The sequence below is a fragment of the Aythya fuligula genome, chromosome 11 (genome assembly GCF_009819795.1).
Source record: "Aythya fuligula isolate bAytFul2 chromosome 11, bAytFul2.pri, whole genome shotgun sequence".
Lineage (NCBI taxonomy): Eukaryota > Metazoa > Chordata > Aves > Anseriformes > Anatidae > Aythya > Aythya fuligula.
In genome coordinates this window covers 9,121,033-9,143,987 of record NC_045569.1, presented here as the reverse complement: position 1 = coordinate 9,143,987, position 22,955 = coordinate 9,121,033, and the positions used below count along the sequence as shown (strand labels likewise).

The window sequence follows — 22,955 nt, the reverse complement described above, 5'->3', positions numbered from 1 at the left end:
TGAATGGGCCCGGGAGGAGGCTTGGTGGCTCCAGGCTCAAATCCCATCCCTGCATGAGGCGGACATCCCCGGTGCCAGGTTCCCCATGGGAAGGGCGACGCACTCAGGAGGCTCCAACCTTGATTTTGCTCCCTTTCCCCCAGGGACAGTCCTGCGCCACGCACGTGGCTCCCTGCACGCTGCCTCTCTGCCCTCTCACTGGGGTAATTTCCAAAATATCCCCACCTGGAGCACTGGAGACATGGCCAGGTGAACATATACGAGCATGGGAGCAAATCCAAGTGCTCCCAGCGGGGGGAGATGGGTCTCCGAGCAGCAGGGTGTGGGGATGGGGTCCAGGGAGGGATTTTTTGCCCCACTTTTTTTCCCCTGTTAAAGGTGAATTAGAAAAGCAAGGAAAAAAGCAAAGGGAAATGAATCAGGAAGTCAGCAGCAGGCTGGGATTTGGTCTGGAAACAGCTTTATTGAAGAATAATAAGAGTTTCTGCACGATTAACTCATACAAAAGAAAAAATAAAAAAGGCTGGGAACCCCTCATTCAGCCAGCTCTGCAAACCTACCCCTGGCCCCAAATCGATTTCCAAAGGGCCCCCCTGCCAATGCTGGTGGTGGGGAGATCCTGGCAGGGATCCCATGGCCCATCTAACAACCCCTGCATGGGGGAGGGGGTGCTACATTCAACTTAAAAACATGATTTTTGTATAAAAATGGGTTTTGTGCTGCGGATGACCTTCCCAGGGAAGCCTGCGCTAATCCCCTCGGCACGGGGTGGCGAAGGGGCTACGGCACAAATCTCATAGGGAAAGCAGCACTACGGGAGTGGGGGTCTGGGCAGCTCTCCCTGCAGCGGGGTGAGGGTTGTGTTATCTGAAGCTTAGGGGAAAACAAATAAATGAGTTGCTACCCTCCATCCCCATCCTCCATCCCCACCCTCCATCCCCATATCTGCCCCTCTTGGGGACTCCGTGACCCCTGGTGAAGAACTGCTGGGGGTGATATCAAGGATGGTTTCAGGCTCCCAAATCCTTTAATCCTTTAATTCTTTCCTGGGGAAGAGTCCGAGCCAGACAGCTGTCCCTCTGCCCAGAGCTGGTTTGCCACGGGAAGGAAGAGGCCGTCGGGATGCCCCATAGGGTCAATCTGGGGATGCTGCCACGTGGGACCCCACCTCCGAGCGAATCCAAGCGGGCTTTGCTGCCTCCCAGAGCGGGGAGGTGACCCTGGCTGCTTCAGAGGGGACGAGGAGAGGCGGTCTGGTCCTTAGCGTGGGCAGGAGGACGCGGGGACGGTGGTGGCTCAGCAGGGAGGCAGGTCCGGTGTCACGCTCACCACCGTGTCCTCCTCGCTGTCCTCCGAGCTGATGATGATGCTGTTGTCTTCTGCAGGAGGAACGGGATGGGGCTGAAGCTTTGGGGGGGGTGAATCCAGGCAGCCAGAGCTCCTAATTAGTCTAATTACTTGCCCGTGCCATGCCCCGGGCTTGGTTTTTGGATGTTGAAGGCAGGACACGGAGCTGCGCCCATCCCCACCCCATGGGGTCCTGCTTCCCCTTCTCTGCCCCAGTGGGGTTTGGCCAAGGCCCTGAGTACACCGGGGTGCCCAGAGGCTGAGAAAAAAGAGGGAAACCCCCATAAATTTGGGGTGGGGGACTCCATCCCTGCTTCCCACCTGCATCATCAGTGCAGCTCCTGCCAGCCTTGGGGACGCTGCTGCAGTTGTGGCTGGTTGCGGAGGTGCTGGGCTCCCCTCTGCTGTCCCGCTGGGTTGAACTGGGCTCACTGGGGTCCGCCGTGGCATTGTGCTCCAGCTTCAGCATCTTGGGTGACACCTGGCTGCCCCTTTCCACCTGGGGCCGCCAGCGCTTGCACCGTGCGGTGGCAGCGGGGAGCTGCAGGGGACAGAGCAGGGGGGATGTAGGGTGCCGGGGTGGCCCCACCGGGTCCCCAGAGGGTCCCATTCCCCCGGGGTGCTCCTCACCGTGCTCACCTGCATGTCCCCGAGGCTGATGGTGAAGGTGGGCACGATGCCTGGGCTCCCACGCTGGGCAGGCTCCTCTTGCTGCAAAGAGAGCGAGGAGCGGTGGTTAGGGGGGTCTGGGGGGCACACAGCTCTCTGTGGGACTGGGGTGGGCCTGAGTGGGGGGGGGAAACTGAGGCACAGCGTGGCCAAGGCTTGTGCTGGAGCTGCTTGTTTGCAGGGTTAGGGACAGGCACTGCTGGCTGGGGACAGGGGAGTGACTGTGACAGCGACAAAGCAGCTTCATGGGGGAAATCCCTGTGTTTTTTTTTCTTGTTGGCTAAGAAATGGGGGATATAGGATGGGGAAGGCTTGCAAAGGTGGAGGCGGCAAGCTCTGGCTGACGCAGAAGCCCTCCCCAGGTGGCTCTGGGATGAGCCATGGCTGTCTCACCTGGTCGTTCTCCAGGGCCACCTCCACCACGGGGACAGCCTGGGAAGAGGTACCTGCAACAGAGCGAGCAGCGCTGCGGCACGGCCCCTGCAGCACCAGCCCAGAGGCCACAGCTCTGCCCCCCAACCTTCCCTGTGGGATGGCCGAGCGCCCTGCAAGAGTGCCTTTGGGCAGAGAGGCGGGCGACGACCGTCTGCTTCCATCCCTGGCACTAAATCCTCACCTGCGTGCCCCTCGACGCGCTCGGCCAGCGCCTGCAGCCTGGCGCGGCACTCGGCGAAGTCCCCGTGCTGCGCTCGGCCCCCGGCCGCCGCCGGCCGCAGCCGCTGCAGCTCCCGCAGCGCCTCCCTGACGAAGGGCTGCATGTCCATCACCTCCTGCTCCGTGGCGTACAGCCTCATCTTCTCCACCAGCCGCTCGCCCGCCTCCATCCGCCGCAGCACGCCCTCCACGCGCCGCAGCTCCCCCGCCAGCTCCCGCCGGCCCTGCTCCCGCCGCCGCTCCACCAGCCCCAGCAGCTCGTCCTCCTCGCGCCGCACCAGCCGCACCAGCTGCTCCACGCGCTGCCGGATCAGCTCCCGCGTCTCGCCGCTCGCCGCCTCCAGCCGGGCGGCCTCCTCCTGCAGCGCCGCGCGCGACGCCTCGAAGCCGCCCCGCCGGCGCGCCAGCTCCCGCCCGGCGGCCGCCAGCTCCTCCTGCCGCCGCTGGATCTCGGCGCGGATGTCGCAGTAGAAAGGCGAGTGCTGGGCGTCCAGCAGGGCACACGAGCAGCACAGCGGCTTCTCGCACTTCTTGCAGTAGATGCTGCCAGGGGAGGGAGCGAGCTTCAGCCGGGGGTGCTCAGCAGGGTTTTAGCCAGAGGGGAAACTGAGGCACGAGGTGGGGGATGCTTTGGGCACCCCACACCGCACCCTGCTGCGGCTCTGGGGTGTTACAACGGACCCAAAGGCTCTCCAAAGGTTGCCCGCAGAAGATGGGGGTGCCCCATCCCTGGAAAGTCGGAGGGGGCTTTGGGCAGCCTGCTCCAGGAGGTGGCACACCGGGGTGAGCCTTGGGGTCCCTCCCAATCTCTCCAGGGACTGGGTGAGCTTTCGGGTCCCCCCCAAACCCCAAGTGTGGTCCCAGCCCTGCAGCCTGGTGCAGCCCCAAGCTCCCCAACTTGGGGACAGCCCCAGGGATGCGTCCCCACGCTGACCTGGTGATGTGGCCCTGCTCGGTGTGGCCGTGACTGGAGCAGAAGAGGGTGCAGGACTTCTTGGTGCCCTCCAGGAAGCGATGCGCCGACTCGGCCCGCAGCTCCTCCACCTTCCTGGCCTCGTGGCTCCTCTTCTTGAAGAACCACTGGTGGTCCTCAAAGCAGCCGGGGCACAGGAACTCCTCGCACTCGGAGCACCAGACGGCCGCCGGCTCCCTGCGGCAGCGGCTGCAGCTCAGCACCCCGCCGACGATCCTGCGGTAGACGCGCAGCCTGGCCTGCAGGCTGGCGAACAGCACGTTGTCCACCTCGGGGATGCCGTTGGCCTGCGGGATGGCCTCCTGGCACACGGGGCACTGCCCCACCGGCTTGTTCTCGCTCAGGCAGCCCAGGCACAGGCTGTGCAGGCAGGTGAGGAGCTTCAGGCTGGGCGATTCCTGCCGGCAGCCCTCGCAGAGGACAAACTCGAAATCCTCCTCTTCCTCTTGTGGCCGGGGGGGTGCCGGCTCCATGGGGGCAGAAGGCTCCGTGGAGGCAGCGGGGCCGGCTGCGGGGGGGAGAGGAGCAGGGGGGGTCAGGCAGGAATTTGGAGATGGGAAGATCCGATCATGTGCTCAGAGCCATTTTTCTTTCACTTTTGCTTCTCCAGTTTTTGGAAATCGGAGGGGAATTGGCGGTGGGGGGGCAGGTTGAACCTCTTTGTGCCAACCAGCCCTGTCCCAAAAAGTCCCCCACAGCCCTCCCCAGCCCGCCAGCGAGCCCCATAATAAAGCAGGGTGCTCCCCCCCATATTCCCCTCCCTTTACCCCTTTACCCACCCCACGGAGCCGTCTAGCACCCCGGTTGTGCCTCCCCCTTTCCCCCCAGTGCCTGCAGCTCCCTTTGCATGGGGGGTCCCCACTGTGCCCCCCCAGCCCTTTGGCCCCCTGCAAAGCAGCGAGGACCCCCCCAGACACCCACTTACCGTCGGGGGTCCCGGAGGGCCGGGGGGTTTCGGTGCTGCCGGGCATGCGTGTGGCGGGGGGGGGCCGGCTGAGGGCTCAAACTTTTGTTTCTCTGGGCAGCCGGGGGAGGAGGAGGAGGAGCTGGGGGAGGAAGGAAGGATGGCGGGAGGGGGGCACAGTGCCAAGGGGCAGGCTGCTGGGGGAGGCAGTGGGGTCACGCCTGGGGTCCCCCCTATCCCACTCACCCGTGGCCACCCGCCCCTGCCAACCCCCCGGCCCCACACCACACTTTGGGGTGCTGGTTTTGGGGGAAATGCCGGGTGTAGGGGGGGTGTTGTTACAGGGGGTGCAGGTTTGGGGGACGCTGGTGCCCGGGGGGTGCTGTTATGGGGGATGTTGGTACCTGGGGGATGCCGGCACTATGGGATCGGAGGGCTCAGCTGCTTTGTAGGATCCCTGCGCCTGTCTGGCTGCCGCTGCCTTTAGGGCTGCACCCCCGGCCCCAATTCAGCCAGGGGGGCTTAAAAGCGCCCCCGTTGCTCTCAGCGCCGCTCTCCGCGGGGTCCCCACCTCCCTTTGCCGGCTGCCGAGCTGGAGGAGCGGCGTTTGGGCGGCATGGGAAGGCCGCGCCGGAGCAGGAGCTGCTGGGAAAAATCCCTCTGCTCCGTTTTTATAGGGTCAGGGCTCCCTGCGGGGCCGGGGGACCCTCTGCAGCCCCCCGAGGCGTGAGTTCGGTGGAGGACCCGCTCCTCCCCGCGGCTGCTGGAGCAGATCCCGAGCAGGGCCCCCCGGAAAAGCTCACCCAGCCCGGAGCCTTTCGGTGCGGTGCCGTCAGCAGCCACATGACGTGCGGACCAGGAAGCGCCGGCAGCTCCCTCCTTCCTCGCCGCCAGCATCCTCATCCTCGCCGCGGCCTGGGGGTCGCCGGGAGGATGGCAAGTCCCCGGCCCCCAGCCCAGCTGGGGCCCCGGCTAGGAAAACACGCTGAAAATTGCTTTATTTGAGCAGGCGCCCTCCGGCGCGGCAGCAGGGCTGGTGTTTGGGGTTTCTGGTTTGTTTTTCTCGCTGCCTCTCCGCCCCGCCGCGCGATGTTCAGCCGCTCGGGGTACCAGGCTCTGCCCCTGGGGGACTTTGACCGCTTCCAGCAGTCCAGCATCGGGCTCTACGGTGCCCAGAAGGGCTTCTTCTCCTTTGGGGCCAAGCAGGACCCCCTGGCACCGGCTGGGAATGGTGCAGGTGAGCTTAGAGGGGAGGTGCTGCCTTCCCGTATATTGGGGTTTTTCTGTAGGGTGTCGCTCTGGCTGGCTGCCCTCACGCTGCTGCCTCCCCTAAGGTGTGGGGAGAGGCACGGCTGGGGCGTGCTGGTGGGGAAGGGGGTGTGGGAGCGGGTGCACATCCCCTGCTGCCCCCCCCTCAGAGTCCTCCCAGGGCTGGCTGTCCTGGATCTGCCACGGCATCATCACCTCCCTGGTCTTCCTGCTGATGGTCGTCACCTTCCCCATCTCGGGCTGGTTCTCCTTGAAGGTAAGGAGCGTGGCTGCGACCCATCCCCTGCGGGGTGCACAACTGGTTCCCAGCATGGCCCGGGGTTGTCCTTTTGCCCTGGCCCACGTTTTCCCTTCCCAGATCGTGCCCGCCTACGAGCGAATGATCATTTTCCGCCTGGGCCGCATCCGGGCGCCGCAGGGACCCGGCGTGGTCCTGCTGCTGCCCTTCATCGACCACTGGCAGCGCGTGGACCTGAGGACCAGGGCCTTCAACGTGCCCCCCTGCAAGGTGAGCTGCCCTCCAGACACCCCCGAGCCCCCCGGAGAGGATGGGTTTTGACGTCGTGCTGCCCGCAGTGTTCGTTTTCTCCACCCTCGTGGGGGGAATTGTGGGGATCCCCACCCAGGATCCCCCTGCCTGGGGCTGGAAAGCTCCCCTTGACCTTGCACGCCTTGTTCAACGCACGTTGAACATCTCCAAGACATCAACCCCTATCCTGACATCTCCTGATAACAGCTGGAAGCTGGCTTTGATATTCAGATCAGCCCAAATATCACCGTTTGGGTTGGGTTTGTTCCTTATCACCCTCCTATTAAAGGGATCTAGAGCCGGTTCCTGGCTCTCAGGCTCTCAGGCTGGGCTGTGGGGTGAGGAAGGGGAGAGATCCTGAGTCCCTTCTCCCAGCTGACCTCCAGGGATGGGGCGGTGATCTCCATGGGTGCCGACGTCCAGTTCCGCGTGTGGGACCCGGTGCTGTCCGTGCTGGTGGTGAAGGACCTCGTGGCGGCCACGCGCATGACGGCGCAGAACGCCATGACCAAGGCGCTGGGCAAGAAGAGCCTGCGGGAGATCCACGCCGAGAGGCTGCGCATCGGGGAGCAGCTGCTGGTGAGGGCAGCCCGTGGGTTTTATGGGGTCGGAACGCGTGGGGTGCCAATGGGAAAGGATTTTGGGGAAGGAAGCAGGGTGGAAGGGCAGTGTCTGCTGCCCTCCATGGGCCAGGGCGAGAGCTTTTGGGTTAAACATCTACAGAATAGGATCTAAAAGGGGGTTGGAGTGATACGGTGGCAACTTTGGGGTCTCTGCGGTGGTCTGGTGGAGCCCTGTGCCAGCCCGTGGTGACCAGGGGAGCAGCCTGGGAGGGAGCCATGGAAAGAGAACCCACCAGAGCCGTCCTCGTCCCAGCTCCTTGGGGCCAGGAGAGCCCCTGGAGGAACAGGGCTGTGTGTGAGAGCGGCCAGACTGCAGGAGGTGGCCTGGCAAGCCTGGTCCACCACCCCGAGCCCAAAACCAGGGGTAGCAGGAGCACAAAGGAGCCGCGGGATGCTGCCGTAGCTGGTCTCCCCGCTCCCTACCCTTCTTCCTGGCTCTGCAGCTGGACATCAACGACATGACCAAGTCCTGGGGCCTGGAGGTGGACCGCGTGGAGCTGACCATGGAGGCTGTGCTGCAGCCCCCCCGCGACACCCCCGTGGGACCTCCGGCCGCCGTGCCCCCAGTGCCCGGGCTGGACGGCACCGCGCAGCAGCTGGCTGCCCACCTCCTCGGCACCACCCTGGCGCTGGCCAGCAGCGTGCCCAGTGCCCCGGAGGCAGGTGAGGAGGACGGGAGCTCCTCTTTTTTCCTTGGGGTGTCCCCGCTGCGTGCCCCGTTGTGATGAGAAGGGGCTGGGGAGAGGAGGAGAGGGTCTGCGGGAGCTGGGATGGGGTGCGGGGAGCCTGGAGGGAACAGAGGGCAAGCTGGGGGAGCGATGGGGAGATTTTGTCTCCGTGTGCTTTGAGTCATAGGGCGAAGACAGGCAGGAGGTATGAGGACAGGCATGTCTCTTCAGACCCCTTCTTATTCCTAATACTGAAAAGCTGTAGCCCACAGTTGCTGATGGACTGCCTGTTCCATTTCTTTGGGTGTTTCGGCTCTGGGAGAAGCAGCACGAGTAGGGAAACTGGAACCAACGGGGGTGGGAGGAGGAGGCAGCACGCTGACCCATTTCTCGGAAATCCCACCCCGATCTGTGCCCGGGAAAAGCCTTTTGGGAACATTTCCCACCCACTCGGTGGGAAATGGAATGGGCAAAAGGCTGTTCTCCTCCTCCCACTGAGCTGGAAATCCTCCGGATAAATGGGTTTCTCTGCTCCCCGGGGACCAGCAAAGCTCGCCACCCAGAGCTGTCCCCTCCTGTGCCCCTCTGCCCCCAGCAGACAGCGTGGAGACGGTGAGCGAGGTGGAGCCTGCCGGCGCTCCCCACCTCGCCCGGAGGACGCCGAGCGCAGACGAGCTGCTGGCGGCGGTGGAGCCCGTCCTCTGCGAGGCCCTGGTGGGCCAGGTGGGAGCGTCCTTCCAGGTGGACATCGCCCTGCCCGGCGGCGCCCGCAGCTCCTACTTCATCGACCTCTCCTCAGGTCACCGCTCCTCGGGGTCGTGCAGCACATTTGGGAGGGTTTCTGGAGCCTCCCCGAGGGGGTTCGTGCTCCTTGGAAGTGCGAAGTGGCCTCTGGTTTGGGTTAAACACGCGGGTTTTCCTTCAGAAAGAGAGCACCGGTGGAAAACTGGCAGCCAGGTCTCCTCGTGGCTGGCCGAGTGGGATGGATCAGGGGCTGGTGGCTCTTGTCTGCCTCCAGCCCCGAGGGGAACACGTGTGGGGAGCACCACAGCCACGCTGGCATCCCCTTATCCATCCCCCACAGGCATCACCAGTGGTTTTTCTGGTGGCCACGGCCAAAGCAGGACAGGGCTGGGAGGCCGACCGCTGGAACGGGACATCAGTGGAGCAGTGCAGGAGAAATTTGTCTTCAGCAATGACTGCTGCCTCCAAATCCCCCCTGCCAGCCCCTTGTCTGCCACGTGGCCCAGACTCAGTCCCTGTGAAATGATGGGGAAAATGCCAGCAGGCAAGGCTGGATCCCAAACCTCTCCACTTCTCCTCCCCTGCAGGCAGCGGGCGAGCTGGCCGCGGCGTCCCCCAGGGCAGCCCCGATGTCGTCCTGGAGCTGTCGGAGAAGGACCTGCAGGACCTGGTCCTGGGCGAGCTGCGCCCCCTGAGCGCCTACATGAACGGGCGGCTGAAGGTGAGGGGCGACCTGCACCTCGCCCTGAAGCTGGAGGAGCTCTTCAAGGCGATGAAGCAACGCAGATAGAGTGTGGCAGCGTGTGTCGTGGTCGGGGCGGAAAGCAGGACCCCAAAGTTTTGGGGGAGCGCCCTGGAGGCCCTGCTGCCCTCCCCGGGGAGCTGGCAGGAGGCAGGAGAAGACCCGAGTGAGGAAACTGAGGCAGCAAAACCTTCACCTGCTCAGTGAGCTCCGCTGCCAGCCCTTATCCTTGTTCTCACCCCACGCTACTGGGCAGGAACCAGTCGGTGCCCCAGCTCGGGGACGCTGCGGCCAGGTTTGGGGCTGAGTTTGGGGGCGTTTTGGGGAATGGCCAGCCTGGAGGCAGCCAGGCCCTGTGTTAAGTGACCGCGCTAATTGTGCTTCGACGTGCTTCTTTGCATGCGTGCCGTGAGGTCTGTCCGCAGGGGGGTGTGTGCACTGTATATAGGCGTACACAGATATCTATTTATTTTGTAAGCTTCCTTTCTATCACCTCCGGGCGGACAATAAAGCTGGTCTGGGGGCAGCTGATGTATTCTGCGGGCAGGATTTGGGCCAGCTGTGCTCCTCAGCCCACCCTGCTGCACCCCGCGGTACCTCAGTTTCCCCAGGGGAGCTGATGCCCGTGGAGGGTGCTGCGTGGGGGTGCCGCGGGCTCCATCTCACCACGCAAACACCCCAAGCCCTACCAAGAGTCTCTCCGGGGATGCTCAGCTCCCCTCCAGCACCCAACATTTCGGACTCCGGGCAGCCTCAGCCAGCCCCAGAGCATTTTGAAGGACCCGCAGGACGAGGCTGACCGGTGGCATCGAAAACCAAGACATTTCACACCAAACCACCTGCTAAATCTCTTCCTCAAAGCTTGGGGCTGGGTGGCACCAAGCAGACTGGGGGGCTCCCCATCCAGCTAAAGGCTCAATTGGCCTCATTCTTCCTTCCTTGGGCTACATTTTGGGGACCTGGCGGGCAAATATCCCCTCTTTGGGGGTCATCCCCTCTTCGGAGGTCATTCCCTGTTGGTGGTGGTCCCCTCCTTGGTGGTGTCCCCACCTTGGTGGCAGTCCCATAGCTGCCAGCGGCCGCTCCCAGCACACTGCTGGATGTTGGATGGGATGGATGGGAAGCAGGGCACAGCCCCCCCCGGGACAAAGAGGGCCATGGAGATGCTCTGCAGAGCTCCAAGTCCCCTCCAGGCCTCCTGTCCCCCAGGAAAAGCCCCTTTGGTGGCAGAGCCCTTCCTGCCAGCCATCAGCAGAGGGCTCTGCGCTGCCGGCCTGCCCACCTCGAAGGTGGAGCCTGGTTCCAGCGCAGGAGAAATCGAAAGTGGGCTGAAGGAGCAGAAAGAAGGAGCAGAAGGAGCAGAAGCCAAAGGGAGGCTCGGTGGCGAGCTGGGGGTCCCTCCCTCCACCATGGCCAGCCCTGACCAAGTGAGCCCCTGGGCAACGTCGGGATGCTGCAGGGGATGGGGAGGAAGGGAGGATGCTGGAGGCCACGGGGTGGAGAGGCTAACGAGGAGAGGGAGGACGTCAGCCTCTGCTGGGAGGCCAGGATGGGGGACAGAAGGGCTGGGAAGGGGGAAAGAGGGGAGCTGGGCTGGGGGGAAGGAGGCTGGGGAGGGAGATGCTGGGGGTGGTGGGAAGTGCTGTGTCCCGGCAGGATCCAGGATGTTTCATTGTGTGCCTCCACGGACCTGTTTTGGGGGCTGGAGGCTGGGTTTGGGGGTGGGAGGCTGCGTTTGGGGGCTGGAGGCTGCGTTTGGGGGCTGGAGGCTGGGTTTCCTGCTCCCCACCCCATCTCTCCTCCTCCCCGTGGGGTCCCCCTGCGCACAATCCTCGTGGCACAGCCAGAAGGAAGCGGGAAGCACCACGCTCCTCCTTCCTCCAGCTGTGGTTTGTGAAGTCGGCAGAGCGCTCAGTGGCCTTCCCTCTTCCCTCTTCCTCCCTCCCCAAGCAGCAGCAGCAGCAGCAGCAGGAGGAAGAGGAGGATTTCCAGTTCGTCCTCTGCGAGGGCTGCCGGCAGGAATCGCCCAGCCTGAAGCTCCTCACCTGCCTGCACAGCCTGTGCCTGGGCTGCCTGAGCGAGAACAAGCCGGTGGGGCAGTGCCCCGTGTGCCAGGAGGCCAGCCCGCAGGCCAACGGCATCCCCGAGGTGGACAACGTGCTGTTCGCCAGCCTGCAGGCCAGGCTGCGCGTCTACCGCAGGATCGTCGGCGGGGCCGAGCTGCTCTGCGACAACTGCAGGAAGGAGGGCGAGTACTGGTGCTCCGAGTGCGAGGAGTTCCTCTGCACCACCTGCTTCGAGGCCCACCAGCGCTACCTCAAGCGGGAGAGCCACGAGGCCAGGAAGGTGACGGACATCAGGGCGGGGGCGCTGAAGGATTTCCTCGAGGGCGCCAAGAGGACCGGCAGCTTGGCCTGCTCCAACCCCACCCACAAGAACCAGACCCTAAGGTAGGTCTGGCGTGCTTGGGTTCATGTCACCAAGCTCGTTGGTGGCCCTCCGCTGTCCCCGTTGGCACCGGGTCCCCGAGATGGGTGGGAGGGTGAGCTCTGGAGACCGGGGGGAGGTTTGGTGGGGAAGGTGGTGATGGGACAGGGGAGGGCAGGGGACGAGACTGCTGGAGCACAGGAGGAAGGCGGCTGGTTTGGGCAGGAGGAAAGGGTGTGGGTGGTGGTGCTGGACCAGCCTGGGGGCGTTTTGGGGGTAAGGAGTCCCCCAGATGTCTATGGGCGCGATGTTCAAACACCCTCATGGAGCAGTTCTTGCAAAGTCCCTTCTTCACCCTGGTCCGTGCCCTAACCCCACGCTCCACCTGCGCTTGGCCCCGCAGCATCTACTGCAAGAAGTGTGAGAAGCTGGTGTGCTGCATCTGCGCCCTGCTGGACACGCAGCACGCCGGGCAGCACTGCGACATCGGCGCCGAGATCCAGCGGCGGCAGGAGGAGCTGGCGGCCGCCGGGCGGGAGCTGGCGCGCCGGCGGGGCGGCTTCGAGGCGTCGCGCGCGGCGCTGCAGGAGGAGGCCGCCCGGCTGGAGGCGGCGAGCGGCGAGACGCGGGAGCTGATCCGGCAGCGCGTGGAGCAGCTGGTGCGGCTGGTGCGGCGCGAGGAGGACGAGCTGCTGGGGCTGGTGGAGCGGCGGCGGGAGCAGGGCCGGCGGGAGCTGGCGGGGGAGCTGCGGCGCGTGGAGGGCGTGCTGCGGCGGATGGAGGCGGGCGAGCGGCTGGTGGAGAAGATGAGGCTGTACGCCACGGAGCAGGAGGTGATGGACATGCAGCCCTTCGTCAGGGAGGCGCTGCGGGAGCTGCAGCGGCTGCGGCCGGCGGCGGCCGGGGGCCGAGCGCAGCACGGGGACTTCGCCGAGTGCCGCGCCAGGCTGCAGGCGCTGGCCGAGCGCGTCGAGGGGCACGCAGGTGAGGACGTGCGGAGGCCAGGGGGAGGTTGGAAGTGGGGCCGGAGGTCAAAAGCCTGCAGGAGGCAGTGTTCTCCTTGGGTTTCAAGTCTCCTTCTGCGACCTGACGGACTCTTGCTCTTGGGGCGTGCTGCCATCCCCTGGATGCAGTTGTGGTGGGAGGGCTGGGACCGGGCTGTGCCATGGGCTAAGGGAGGTTTGTGGCACCTGGATGTGTGGCACACGGAGCAGAGGTTCACAGGGAGGCTGACGTGGGGAGGACTGGGTCACCTTGGCACCCTCATGGGGCTGTGGCACGTGCAGGTGTCCTGTCTGTCCCCAGGCCCTGTCGGCCTCCACCCCACTCGGCCTTGCTCAACGTGGGCTGCTCAGGGCGACCTGGGGCAGTGATCCCCCTCTGTTTGCTGCCTTGGGATGGCATGTCTGACCGGGAGGGTGAAGGGCTTCCAGGGACACCTGGGCTGGCCACAGGTGGGTTTTCCCAGGTGTTCCCCAAGTTCTCCAGGCGGGATGTGGTGCTTTGGGAACGGCAGAGGCCGTAGCATCCATGGTGTGTGCAGAGATGGAGCCAGGAGCGGTCAGGAGGCGTCAGCATCCCTCCTGCAAATGGGGGGAGAGCAAGCGACGTTTGTGGGGTTTTCCGCTCCATCCCCTTGCTGCTGTCAGGGCTGATGCCATTCAGACCTGGGCTGTGTCCTCCTTGGCAAGCCGTGGGCTTCCACAGCTGAGCTCCCCAGGGCTGGAGCTTGCGGTTTCCTGGGGATGAGCTGCCTCCTGCCCTGCTCCTTGCGTCTCCCCCCACGGTAGGCAGCACCCCTCCAGCTCCCCTCACCAGAGCAGCCTGGCAGCACCTCCTGACGCCCCTCTCCTGCTCCCTTCAGCCCCCGTCCCCATGGCAGGTACCTCTGCTCCCCGTCGGGATGCCCCATCTGAAGATGAGAGCACCCCAAGCCTCAGCCTCCTGCCTCAGCCTCCTGGGGAGATGCGTCCCGGCCGGGGAGGGGACACGTCCCTTGAGCAGAGGGATGAAGAAGCGGAGGAAGGCTCGGCGTCACCTCGTGGGACCCGTAGGGACACCGCACCTCTCCCCAGGACCCCCCAGGCCTCCCCGCAGGAAGATTTCGGCTCCTGGGCCAGGTCACACACGCAGCAGGTCGCCGAGCTCCTGCGGGTCGCCTCCAGCTTGCTGCGGGCTCACTGCAGGTCCAACAAGCACCTGGCAGCCCTGTCCCGGGGCGTGCAGTCCATGTCCCGCTCCCTGGGTGCCCTCGCCTCCACCGTGGGGACAATTCTGCAGCCGTGCTGCAGCCCCCCCACCGTGCCCACCCCCTCGCAGGGCTCCCAAAACCTGGACTGGCCGACGCTCCCCTCCGACCTGCTGGAGCTGTTCCCCTCCAGCGCCCTGCAGGGGGATGAGACCGCCCCAGGTCCTGCAGCATCTCCCCCTGCCCGTGAGCCCCCCGCCAGCCCCCCGAGGTCTGTGTCCCCCAGGGAGCGCCCCCGTAGGGGCAAGCGTGGCTGCAAGCCCAGCAGCAGCCCCGGGAAGAGGAGGAAGAAGTGACAAGAAGTGACATCCCCGTCGTGGCACCGTGATGATGCTCCGAGCAAGGAGGGGTGCACGGAGCCTCGTCTGCAAGAGGGAGCTGCGGGCAAGATGCCTGCGCTGGTCTGCGGCTGCTTGGAAGCCCCACTGCGTGTCCCCCCAGGGACCAAGCTCTCCATCACACTTTACTGTGCCAATAAAGTCCTCCTGGGCTGAACTTTTGTCTCTTGCTGGTGTCGCAGCCTGGAGGGACCCTCCTGAGCCCGGGGGCTTGGGGCTACCCAAACCGTGCCCCGTTTCTCCACCAGGGGTTTGAGCAGGACCACGGCAGCTTTCTGCCAAAGCCACAGGAGCCTCGGGGACACCGGGCTGGGGTCGGCAGGGTGGCATGCCTCCAGCTGCCAAATCGTGTTAACTTCTCCCTGCATGATGCTACTAACAACCTTTTTCCCTTCCCAGCATGTGCGGGCACCTCCACGAGCTGCAAACCCAGGGGGGAAAGGGTTTCTTGCCAGGGTGGGCAGCAGGGCGAGCAGGCAGTGCTCCAACCCAGCCTGCAGCCTCGCTGCTTGAACTTGGCCTCTGCAGCATCTCCCGGTGGGGTTTGTGGTTACCCACAGCTCCAGCGTCCCCGTGGCCACCTGCACCTTCTGCACCTCCAGCCCTGCTCGCTCTCAACCCGCTGTGTTTTTGTTCTTTCAGAAGCTGCCCCTGCTCCAGCCATGGAAGACTCCCACCAGGTGAGGCCTTCTGCTCGTGTTGTGCCGGGATTTCATCCGGGGCTACCTTTGCTCAAGCATTTGGCTGCTGCTTCCCCGCCTGCTTTGCTTTGAAAGGGGAGCTGGGCTGCAGAGCCACCCTGGTGCGAGCTCTCTGCTGGTTTCCAGTCCCACCCCCAGACTGGGACTGGTCTAGCATCACCACGCACAGCCCAGAGGGGTCCTGCCCTGGGGATTTGGGGAGGGACTTGGGCAGGGGAGCATGGTGCCAGTGACGGGGACGTGGTGCTGGGCACAGCAGAATCTGTCTGGGCAAGACGAATGTTTGCTTTGGGCAGGGACACGCGGGGCTGGGAAACCAGCTGGAGGATGGCACCATCAGCCATAAATTGCCTCTGAGGCACCAACGGCCATTAATTACACTTCCAGGAAGAAGCTTCTTCCCTGTGCCATGCCAGCTCTCCAGCTCACGCCCCTTGCCACCACTGCCTGCTCTCCATCTCCCGAAATAGGAATCCTCTGCTCTGCTTCATCTCGCCCCCTCCCCAAGCCCTTCTGAAGCCCAGGACCCCCCTCCCCATACACACACGTCTCCAAGCACCAATCTGCCACCCTCCCACCTCCTGCTCATTGCTCCCTCCTCCGTCCTTCTTTTGGTCCCCACATGGAGCCATCACATTCCCGGGCTGGTATAAGGGGCAGATGTTTGCTCACCCAAGCAAGGTGCGTGGTGGGACCTGCACTCACACCACATCTCACCTGCCTTGGGGTCACTACCTTGGGATTGTTACCTTGGGGTCATTACCTTGGGATCGTTACCTCGGGTTCAAACGAATGGCCAGAGGTGGCAAGGCCTGGGGATCCTCAGTCCTTCCCTCAGACCTCTGCATTGACCAAGGACCAAAATATCCACCCTGAGCACGTGGGGACGCTCACCGGGCTCTGCTTTGCCCACGTAGGCCCCCTCTACCTCCACTCCTGCCAAGAGGAAGACGGACAAGAACACCAACACGCTGCCATCCCCAGTGAAGGTGATGAAGGTTGAAGAGGACGACGACGGATGGAACATGCTGGAGGAGCCACAGAGGCCGAGCTGCGAGGAGCAGCCTGGGACCAGCTTTTTGAGACTCGCCATGGACGACAACCTGCTGGAAGGCATGCTGGATGCCAACGGGGGGCTCTGCGGCTTGGGTAAGCGGTGTGCCTGAGGCTCGTGGTGTCCTGAGCAATGAAGCCACGGGTGGAATTTTCCACCGTGGTGTATTTTTTATCTGTGGCTTGAGGGGGAATCTGTCGGAACTCACGGGCATGTCTTTCCTACCCCAGCAGATAGCAATAATCCCAGCTTGGAAAGCGCTGAAGAGGACAGCATGGATGAGGACTCCAAGGTGAGTGCAGCTCTCCGTGCTCAGCCGTGTGTTGCTCGCTGTCTAAGCCACGGAGGCTGCACCACTTGGTGCTTCCAGACCCCCAGGGCCGTCCCAACAGCCCCTGGCAAGAAACTCTTCACTCCCGAGCACCAAAATACCTCTCTCAAAACCCTTCAGCTCTTTGGTAGCCCCAGCTTTTCTGCCACCTTTGAGCAGAAAGCCAGTTAGGATGGGTCCAAGTGGGCCGCCCCCCATGGACACGTCACATTGGTCTGGGGTGCTGGAGGAGGCAAGGCTTCATGGCCAGCTGGAGGGGCTTCTTACACCCCAAGGGCTCCAGCAGGCAGTTTGAATTCATTTCTGGGCTGTGGTAACCTCCAGAACATGTCAGCGCCCAGAGCTGCAACCCCAGTTCTTCTTGAGACATTTGATAAGAGCCAATTTTTGCTCCTCCAGGACTCCAGCCTGCTGGAAGGTCTCGGTAACATGCTTGATGACAGCACCAGCGAAGAGCACCTGGGCTTCCCCATCCGCCTCCAGAACACAATGGACACGAGACAAGGGTCCTTGGTCTTCTTTGACGTCAAGATTTTGAGTAAGATCCTAGCTGGGGACACCTTAAGCCCCTCTCCTTAGTCCACCCTCCAAGAACTGTAGGAGCCCTCACATTCGTGGTGTGGGGCTGATCCAGAAGCTGAGGGTGGAGGTGGACAAAAGGATGGATCCCTCATCCCCCCGCTGCCGTCAGAGCTGTTAGAGCAGCCCAGTCTGTTTTATTTCCCCACCGAGTAAGACTAATTCTGCTTATCCTTCGTTTCTCCCCACTCTCTTCCCTCGTTTCTTCTCCAGAAAACGAGATCATCCAGATGGCAGTGGTCGACGGGGAGCAGATACTGCCAGTCCTCATCCAGCCGGTGAAATGTTTGCCCAGCCTGATGGCCAAAAACAGCGTCTGCGAGGTCGGCCTGAGGAGTCTGCTTGGCCACCTCCACGCCGTCCACAAGCCCATCCTGGGTGGGTTCAGGTTCTGCTCGCTGCCCCTTCCCACCTTCCTGGAGGCTCTGACGGTCCTGGGCAAGAGAGAGGAGTTCAGCTCCGCCGTGTACGGCTTCCTGGACGTCCTGCCCCTGATAAAGGAGAAGGTCCCCGAGAGGGACAACTACAGGCTGAAGAACTTGGCCAGCACCTACCTGTGGCGGGACCTCAGCGACCACAGCGCCATGGAGAACGCCAGGGCCGCGAAGGACCTGTGCGAGGTGCTGGACATCGACCTGCTGAAGAAACCCAGGCTGGTCCTCAGCCACGCCAGCCTGGAGTGCTGGGCCTCCCTCCAGCCCCTGCTGGAGGAGAAGCTCCTCAACAAGGCGTCAGCCCAAAGGCTGGCCGCCTGCAACGTCGGCCTCTCCGAGCTGTGGTCCTGCCACCGGCACGACCCCAGGCAAGGTCTCCAGAAGCTGCGTGCTCTGGTCAACGCTCACCGGCACGGCTCTGAAAAGAAAATCCGCAACCTGAGCAGGGTGCAGGTCTACTTCCAGCACCAGCAGGATGAAAGCCACGAGGCCCCGGCGGGCAGCGATGTGCCGAAAGATATAAAAAACAAGGAAAACTGAAAAGGAAAACTGAAAAGTGAAAGTTGGCGCTGCCCTGTGGCCTGGCATCCCGGCTCATCCGCAGCGAGCCCTGCAGGCTCACATCCCTGGTTTTACCTCCAATGTTTCCTTGTCTGGTGGCTCTGGTCCTGGCCCCGCTCCCGACACCTCGCCGTGCCTTCGTGTCCCCTTTGGGCTCTCCAGACTGTCGGGGGAGCTTTCCAAACGCTTTTTTGGGGACGGGTGCTGCTGCCCGGAGCATCCGGCTGCAGATGAAATAAATCGTTTCTCTATTTTGGTGTGTGTCACAAATAGTTTGCTTCAGCTCCCCCATCCCTCAACGCCCCCCGGTGAGCACCGAGGGTCCCCTGGGGCCAGGAGCAAAGCCCCGAGCTGCCCCCAGCACCCTGCTGCGCGGAGCCACCCTCGTCCTTCTCCTCGATTTATGGCCTCCAGCACGAGGACCTGGTCTCCTCCCCCTCGGGGATGCCTCATTTCCCATAAAAGCGTTATTATTCCTAATAACGATTTTTCTACTCGGTGTTTGGGTACCGCTCATCCCAGCCCCGGTCCGGCCCGGGAAGTGGGATGGGTCTGTTCAGGGAGGGGTTTAAACAAGCGTTTTCCTCCCTTTTGCTAAAATCCCGCAGGGAATGCTGCTCGGAGGGAGGATGCCACCGTGTGGAGGCTCGTCCCGCAGCAGCACGGCCGTGGTTTGGGCTGGGGGGTGGGCTATGGGCTCCACGATCCCGCCCCCCCCGGGTCCTGGAGGCTGTCCAATGCCTCAATTGGAATTGGAATTCCCCCAAGAAATGCAGGATTTTTTGTTCTTTTCCTTTTATTATTCCACCGGATTTGAGATGAAATGTCCTCTTCTTCTTCCTGCCCTCAAATCACCTTTTCTTGGGTAAAGAGCCAGCCGTGAATCCCTCCTGCCCTGGAGATCCCCAATGGCCCTTGACACGAGCAGCTCCTCAGGGATCACTGCAGGGCTGAAGGAGCTGGGACAGGGACAAGTTTGGGGACCTGAAGGGAGGGAAGATGCCACCTCTGTCCCACCCCACAGCCCCCCACAGCACAAAGACCCCATTCTCTGGAGGAGGGACCCATCTCTTGGTAGGGCTGGTTATTACCAGACAAGGCACAAAAACCTCCGGCTGGCTAAAATCCAACACCTCTTCTTTGGCAAGGGACCCAGCAGCTCGTTAGCTAATTAGCACCCACCAGGATGGGCTCCCCAGGGATCCAGCTGCTCTCACCTGCTGCCAATCGCCCTTGACAGGAGGCGAGGGCTACAAAAGCCCCCGTGGCAGCTGGTGCTCCTTGTGCTGGGCTCTGGTGGGCAGGATGAGGCTGGGGAGCAGCCTGGGGTTTGCTCTTTTCTGCTGGCTGCTGGGGGAGGTGGCTGCTTACAACCCCTGGGGCTTCCTGAGAGGGGAGGCAGAGCTATGGGGGGCTCCTGCCGTGGGGCAGCCCCCTAACTTCTCCCCGTGGGCATGGGTGGATGTCTCCCAGCTCCAGGCTGCTGCCCCCCTGCACCCTGTGGCTGTGCAGTGCCAGGAGGCTCAGGTGGTGCTCACGGTGCACCGGGACCTCTTTGGCACTGGGCGCCTGGTCCGGGCTGGGGACCTGACCCTGGGCACGGCTGCCTGCCCACCTACAGCCCAAAATGCTGCTGAGAATGTGGTGACCTTCGTGGCTGGGCTGCACGAGTGCGGCAGCACCCTCAGGGTAAGGACGGGGGCTGGATCTCTTAGCGTGGTGCTGTGCACAGGGAAGGGATGCTGAGCATTTGGGCATCCCCCTCGGGGCTTCAGGATGGCTTTTCTCCTCCATCTCACAGAGTTGATGGCAGCCCTAGAAAAGGCAGCAGCTGCCAGCCCTGCAAATGCCTGCTGGTAAAACCTGGTGGTTTTTTAGCCAAGGGCAGGCTCCCTGCTGCCGTGATGCTCCGCTGTTTGCTGGTGGGCTGGAGCTGATGTGATGCTTGGTGGAGCGTGTCCCACTTTGGCAGAGTGGTGTGATCGGGCTTTAAAAGCTTAAAAGCCTTTCCCAGGGGCTGGACATCTCTTTCTGGTTTTAGGGGTGGCAGAAGCTGTGCTGTATGGGCTGGGGGCCAGCTTTGGCCCATCAGCAGGGACGGGCACGGACCAGGCAGAGGTTGGGTTTCTCCTGACAGATCTCCAAATCCTCCCATGTGTGCTAGGCTCGCCTCCTCCAGGGTGCTGCCAATGCAGCCCAGGAGCCCCAGCAGCTGGTGCTGAGCTCAGGAGTGTTGCTAGAGCATGGCACGATGCTGCTCCAGAGGAAACTGCCTTTGGTCCCTTTCCTCCAGAGGGGTTTGGGGCCACCAGGGTGAGAAGCTTTCACTAAAGCCCCCTGGGGGACAGACCCTCCTTCTGGGCACATGGAAATGAGAAGAAAAAAACACCGAGGAGCCAGGCTTCAATGTGCTGCTCCGCTCCTTTAGCTGAAGGAAAAGGGCTCTTAACGGTGGATAACGCATCTCGTCTCTCCCCAGGTGACCCCCGATGCTCTAATCTACAGCACAACCTTAAATTACAGCCCAGTCCATGCAGGCAACCCCGTCATCGTCCGCACCAGCCCCGCTGTGGTTCCCATCGAGTGCCACTACCCCAGGTGAGTCGATGTGGATGAACACCTCCCAAACCCTGCTGCCACGGAGCCTTCTAACCGGGGCATCCCTCTCCCCAGGAGGACCAACGTGAGCAGCAGTGCCATCAAGCCCACCTGGGCACCTTTCCACTCCACCGTGGCCTCGGAGCAGAAGCTGCTCTTCTCCCTGCGCCTGATGAGCGGTGGGTTTGGGGACAGGGTCTCCTCGGGCAGGATCCTTTGGGGTGGCTGGGCTTCAACTGGGTGGCACAGCTGGTGCTGGTTTCACCCCGGGGTGTGCAGGTGGGACATGGATGTGGTGCTTTTGGGGCTTTGGCGTGATGTGGGCGGCCACCAGGGCTCCCTTGGGTGGGAGAGGAGAAGCACTGGGAGCCCCCCAGCTCCCTGTTGATGACAGCCTGCTCTGCTTCCAGATGACTGGAGTGCCGAGAGGGCCTCGGCCGTGTTCCAGCTGGGAGAGGTGCTGCACTTCCAAGCCGGGGTCGATGCAGAGAACCACGCGCCCCTGCGGCTCTTCGTGGACAGCTGCGTGGCCACCCCGGCCCCGGAGAGGGGCTCCTCTCCCCAGTACGCCTTCATCGACTTCAGCGGGTACGAGCTGGCCGTGCCTCGGGTAGGGGCGCCTTTCCTCCTGGATTTCAGCGAGGAGAAACCCTCGGCCTTGCCTTTTTGCCTAGGTGCCTGGTGGATGGGCTGCTGGATGACGCCACCTCGGCTTTTGTATCCCCGCGGCCCCGTCCAGACGTGCTCCAGTTCGCAGTGGATGCGTTCAAGTTCGCAGCAGACTCCAGCAGCCTGGTAAATCCTCCCCAGAGGGAACCCCCTGGTTGGAAACCACTTTCCCAAGTTGTCACTTATGGACCCCCTGGGGTGGCGGTGCTCCTTTTGGGGACCCCTCTAACAGCGCTGACCCCTTCTGCTCTGCTTTCCCCCCCCAGATCTACATCACCTGCCACCTGAAGGCCTCCCTGGCTGACCGTGCTCCTGATGCCCTGAACAAGGCTTGCTCCTTCGACAAAGCCAGCAGCCTGTGAGTACCTGGGGGGCTCGGGGCCTCTCCCTGAGACCCCGAAGCATGTGAGGGGTCCCTGATGAAGGGCGGGCTGGTCACCGGGCTCTCTTGCAGCTGGGTGCCCGTGGAAGGCCCCCGGGACGTGTGCTCCTGCTGCGGGGCTCGGCGCTGCCCCTCGGGGGGGCTCTCCAGGAGGCTCCAGGCTCCCTCCCGCTGGCAAGGAGGACGCTCCCGGAGGGACCTCTCCTCCCAGCCCGGTAGGTTTATGGGGTTTTGCATCTGGTGCAGCTGGGACAGCTCGCTCTGAGCTGGGTGGTGGGAGCTAAATGTCCCTGGGGGAGCGAAGTGTCCGGAGGAGCTCATCAGAGCCCTGGTGTCCTCCCTTCTAGATCCTGTGGTGGAAGAAGAGGACGTCGTGCTTGGCCCCCTGCTCATCCACAGCTGGCAGCATCCCACCAGGGGCAGGATGCCCTCAGGAGGTAGGGTGAGGGCAGGGATTTGGGGCAGGCCGTGGCAGGTCCCAGCTCTGCCCCTATGACGCCTCCCTGCTTCTCCTCCCCAGCTGCAGGAGGTCACCTGGGGCTGGCTGCGATTTTTGGCTTGGTCGTCCTGGTCCTGGCTGCTCTGGGAGCTCTGACTGCCTGCCACCAGCCCAGCAATCCTGTCTGAGACGCTGTCAGCTTTTATGGCCTGTCTAATAAAGAGAAGTAAACCTGAAAGGCTGGGGGACTTCCTGGGGTGGGGGTAGAGAAAGATGTTGGAGGGTGAGCTAAGCAAATCCCCATGTTCATCCATAAAAAAACCTGCTTTTAACCCATTAGCTGGGCTGCTTTGCCTCTCTCAGCCTGTCTGGGTCTCCTTTCCCTGCCCTCAGCAGGGCTTTGTGGAGCCTTAGGGACCCTCTGGAGCACCCAACAGGGAACCAGTGTGGAAAAATCAGTATGTACGCTGCCCTTCTTCATGGAAACAGAGGCATTTAGCCTTAAAAATGCTCCTGTGGTGCATTAGTCATTCCTCACTGATGGTGAAATTAAGCTAAAGCCAGGCAGAGCTGAGGCCTCAGTCAAATTTGGAGTACGTGTGTGGGAGGTGAGTTAAACCTGGGGGGTTTGGGTGATTTTCTTCGTGTCCTGCACTAAAGCTGCAGTGCTCTGAGTGCAAACTGGCCTCGTGGAAAAAGCAAATCTGGAGAAGCAACCCCAGCAGGGAGGAGGCAGTGACCACAAGGAAGCAAGGCTCCGCTGCTGCAGGGAGCTGAGGGCAAGGAGGGGAGCCCTGCGGGTGGGTCGGGCTCTGCCCGGGACAGGGGGAGGCAGGAATTCCACTCCCTGCCCCAAGGACTGTTTGCATGTTTTCCCCAAGGCTTGTTACATATTTCTGTGTGCAAACAGTCCTTGGGGCAGGGAGTGGAATTTCTGCCCCCGCTCCCCCCCAGAAAGGGGTTTGGGGTTGGCATCTGGTCCTCCCTCTGCTGCCCTGCATGGGCAGGGCGCCCCAGAAGTTGTTTTTTTTTTTTTTTTTTTTTTTCCCAAATTCCTTTTCAATTTTCAATG

At 62.8% G+C, this 22,955-nt stretch overlaps 4 protein-coding genes across 7 annotated transcripts; 3 read left to right on the top strand and 1 right to left on the bottom strand.

Moving 5' to 3' along the window:
* Window positions 1-443: 443 nt before the first annotated feature.
* On the bottom strand, window positions 444-5,159 carry LOC116493700 (protein PML-like). 3 transcript variants are annotated; one of them, XM_032195258.1, is made up of 7 exons: window positions 4,952-5,159; window positions 3,605-4,151; window positions 2,633-3,213; window positions 2,410-2,462; window positions 1,978-2,058; window positions 1,669-1,888; window positions 444-1,379 (listed from the first exon to the last, which is right to left on the bottom strand). In XM_032195258.1, the coding sequence occupies exons 2-7, from the start codon at window positions 4,114-4,116 to the stop codon at window positions 1,297-1,299; spliced, it is 1,530 nt and encodes a 509-aa protein (XP_032051149.1). In that variant the 5' UTR covers window positions 4,117-4,151; window positions 4,952-5,159; the 3' UTR covers window positions 444-1,296. The 3 variants fall into 3 exon arrangements, with proteins under 3 accessions (XP_032051149.1, XP_032051147.1, XP_032051148.1); XM_032195256.1 differs by lacking the exon at window positions 4,952-5,159 and adding an exon at window positions 4,569-4,669; XM_032195257.1 differs by lacking the exon at window positions 4,952-5,159 and adding an exon at window positions 4,569-4,669 and having other exon boundaries at window positions 1,987-2,058.
* A 198-nt stretch (window positions 5,160-5,357) lies between these two features.
* Window positions 5,358-9,648, top strand: STOML1 (stomatin like 1). 2 transcript variants are annotated; one of them, XM_032195260.1, is made up of 7 exons: window positions 5,358-5,784; window positions 5,966-6,072; window positions 6,175-6,324; window positions 6,721-6,924; window positions 7,412-7,631; window positions 8,235-8,435; window positions 8,968-9,648. In XM_032195260.1, exons 1-7 carry the CDS (start codon window positions 5,637-5,639, stop codon window positions 9,168-9,170), a joined length of 1,233 nt encoding a protein of 410 aa, XP_032051151.1. In that variant the 5' UTR covers window positions 5,358-5,636; the 3' UTR covers window positions 9,171-9,648. The 2 variants fall into 2 exon arrangements, with proteins under 2 accessions (XP_032051151.1, XP_032051150.1); XM_032195259.1 differs by having other exon boundaries at window positions 8,232-8,435.
* A 631-nt stretch (window positions 9,649-10,279) lies between these two features.
* LOC116493504 (protein PML-like) lies at window positions 10,280-17,922 on the top strand. Its single transcript, XM_032194964.1, has 8 exons — window positions 10,280-10,549; window positions 11,088-11,572; window positions 11,953-12,533; window positions 14,778-14,815; window positions 15,754-15,989; window positions 16,149-16,182; window positions 16,621-16,759; window positions 17,014-17,922. Exons 1-8 carry the CDS (start codon window positions 10,280-10,282, stop codon window positions 17,772-17,774), a joined length of 2,544 nt encoding a protein of 847 aa, XP_032050855.1. The 3' UTR covers window positions 17,775-17,922.
* A 1,178-nt stretch (window positions 17,923-19,100) lies between these two features.
* Window positions 19,101-22,100, top strand: LOC116493503 (zona pellucida sperm-binding protein 3-like). The gene is given in 10 exon segments (XM_032194963.1): window positions 19,101-19,484; window positions 20,275-20,393; window positions 20,469-20,572; window positions 20,804-20,981; window positions 21,068-21,188; window positions 21,329-21,420; window positions 21,517-21,659; window positions 21,792-21,881; window positions 21,965-22,044; window positions 22,047-22,100. Coding segments are annotated over 10 exon segments (1,365 nt in total).
* Window positions 22,101-22,955: the final 855 nt, after the last annotated feature.

Coding starts and splice junctions, on each gene's coding strand:
- LOC116493504 (XM_032194964.1), top strand. CDS start 10,280: ATGGAGATGCTCTGCAGAGCTCCAAGTCCCCTCCAGGCCTCCTGTCCC. Junction 10,550..11,087: donor CCATGGCCAGCCCTGACCAA/GTGAGCCCCTGG, acceptor CAGCAGCAGCAG/CAGCAGGAGGAAGAGGAGGA. Junction 11,573..11,952: donor CACAAGAACCAGACCCTAAG/GTAGGTCTGGCG, acceptor TTGGCCCCGCAG/CATCTACTGCAAGAAGTGTG.
- LOC116493700 (XM_032195256.1), bottom strand. CDS start 4,614: ATGCCCGGCAGCACCGAAACCCCCCGGCCCTCCGGGACCCCCGACG. Junction 3,214..3,604: donor GAGCAGGGCCACATCACCAG/GTCAGCGTGGGG, acceptor CTCCCCTGGCAG/CATCTACTGCAAGAAGTGCG. Junction 2,463..2,632: donor GCGCGTCGAGGGGCACGCAG/GTGAGGATTTAG, acceptor GCTCTGTTGCAG/GTACCTCTTCCCAGGCTGTC.
- STOML1 (XM_032195259.1), top strand. CDS start 5,637: ATGTTCAGCCGCTCGGGGTACCAGGCTCTGCCCCTGGGGGACTTTGAC. Junction 5,785..5,965: donor ACCGGCTGGGAATGGTGCAG/GTGAGCTTAGAG, acceptor CCCCCCCCTCAG/AGTCCTCCCAGGGCTGGCTG. Junction 6,925..7,411: donor GCATCGGGGAGCAGCTGCTG/GTGAGGGCAGCC, acceptor CTGGCTCTGCAG/CTGGACATCAACGACATGAC.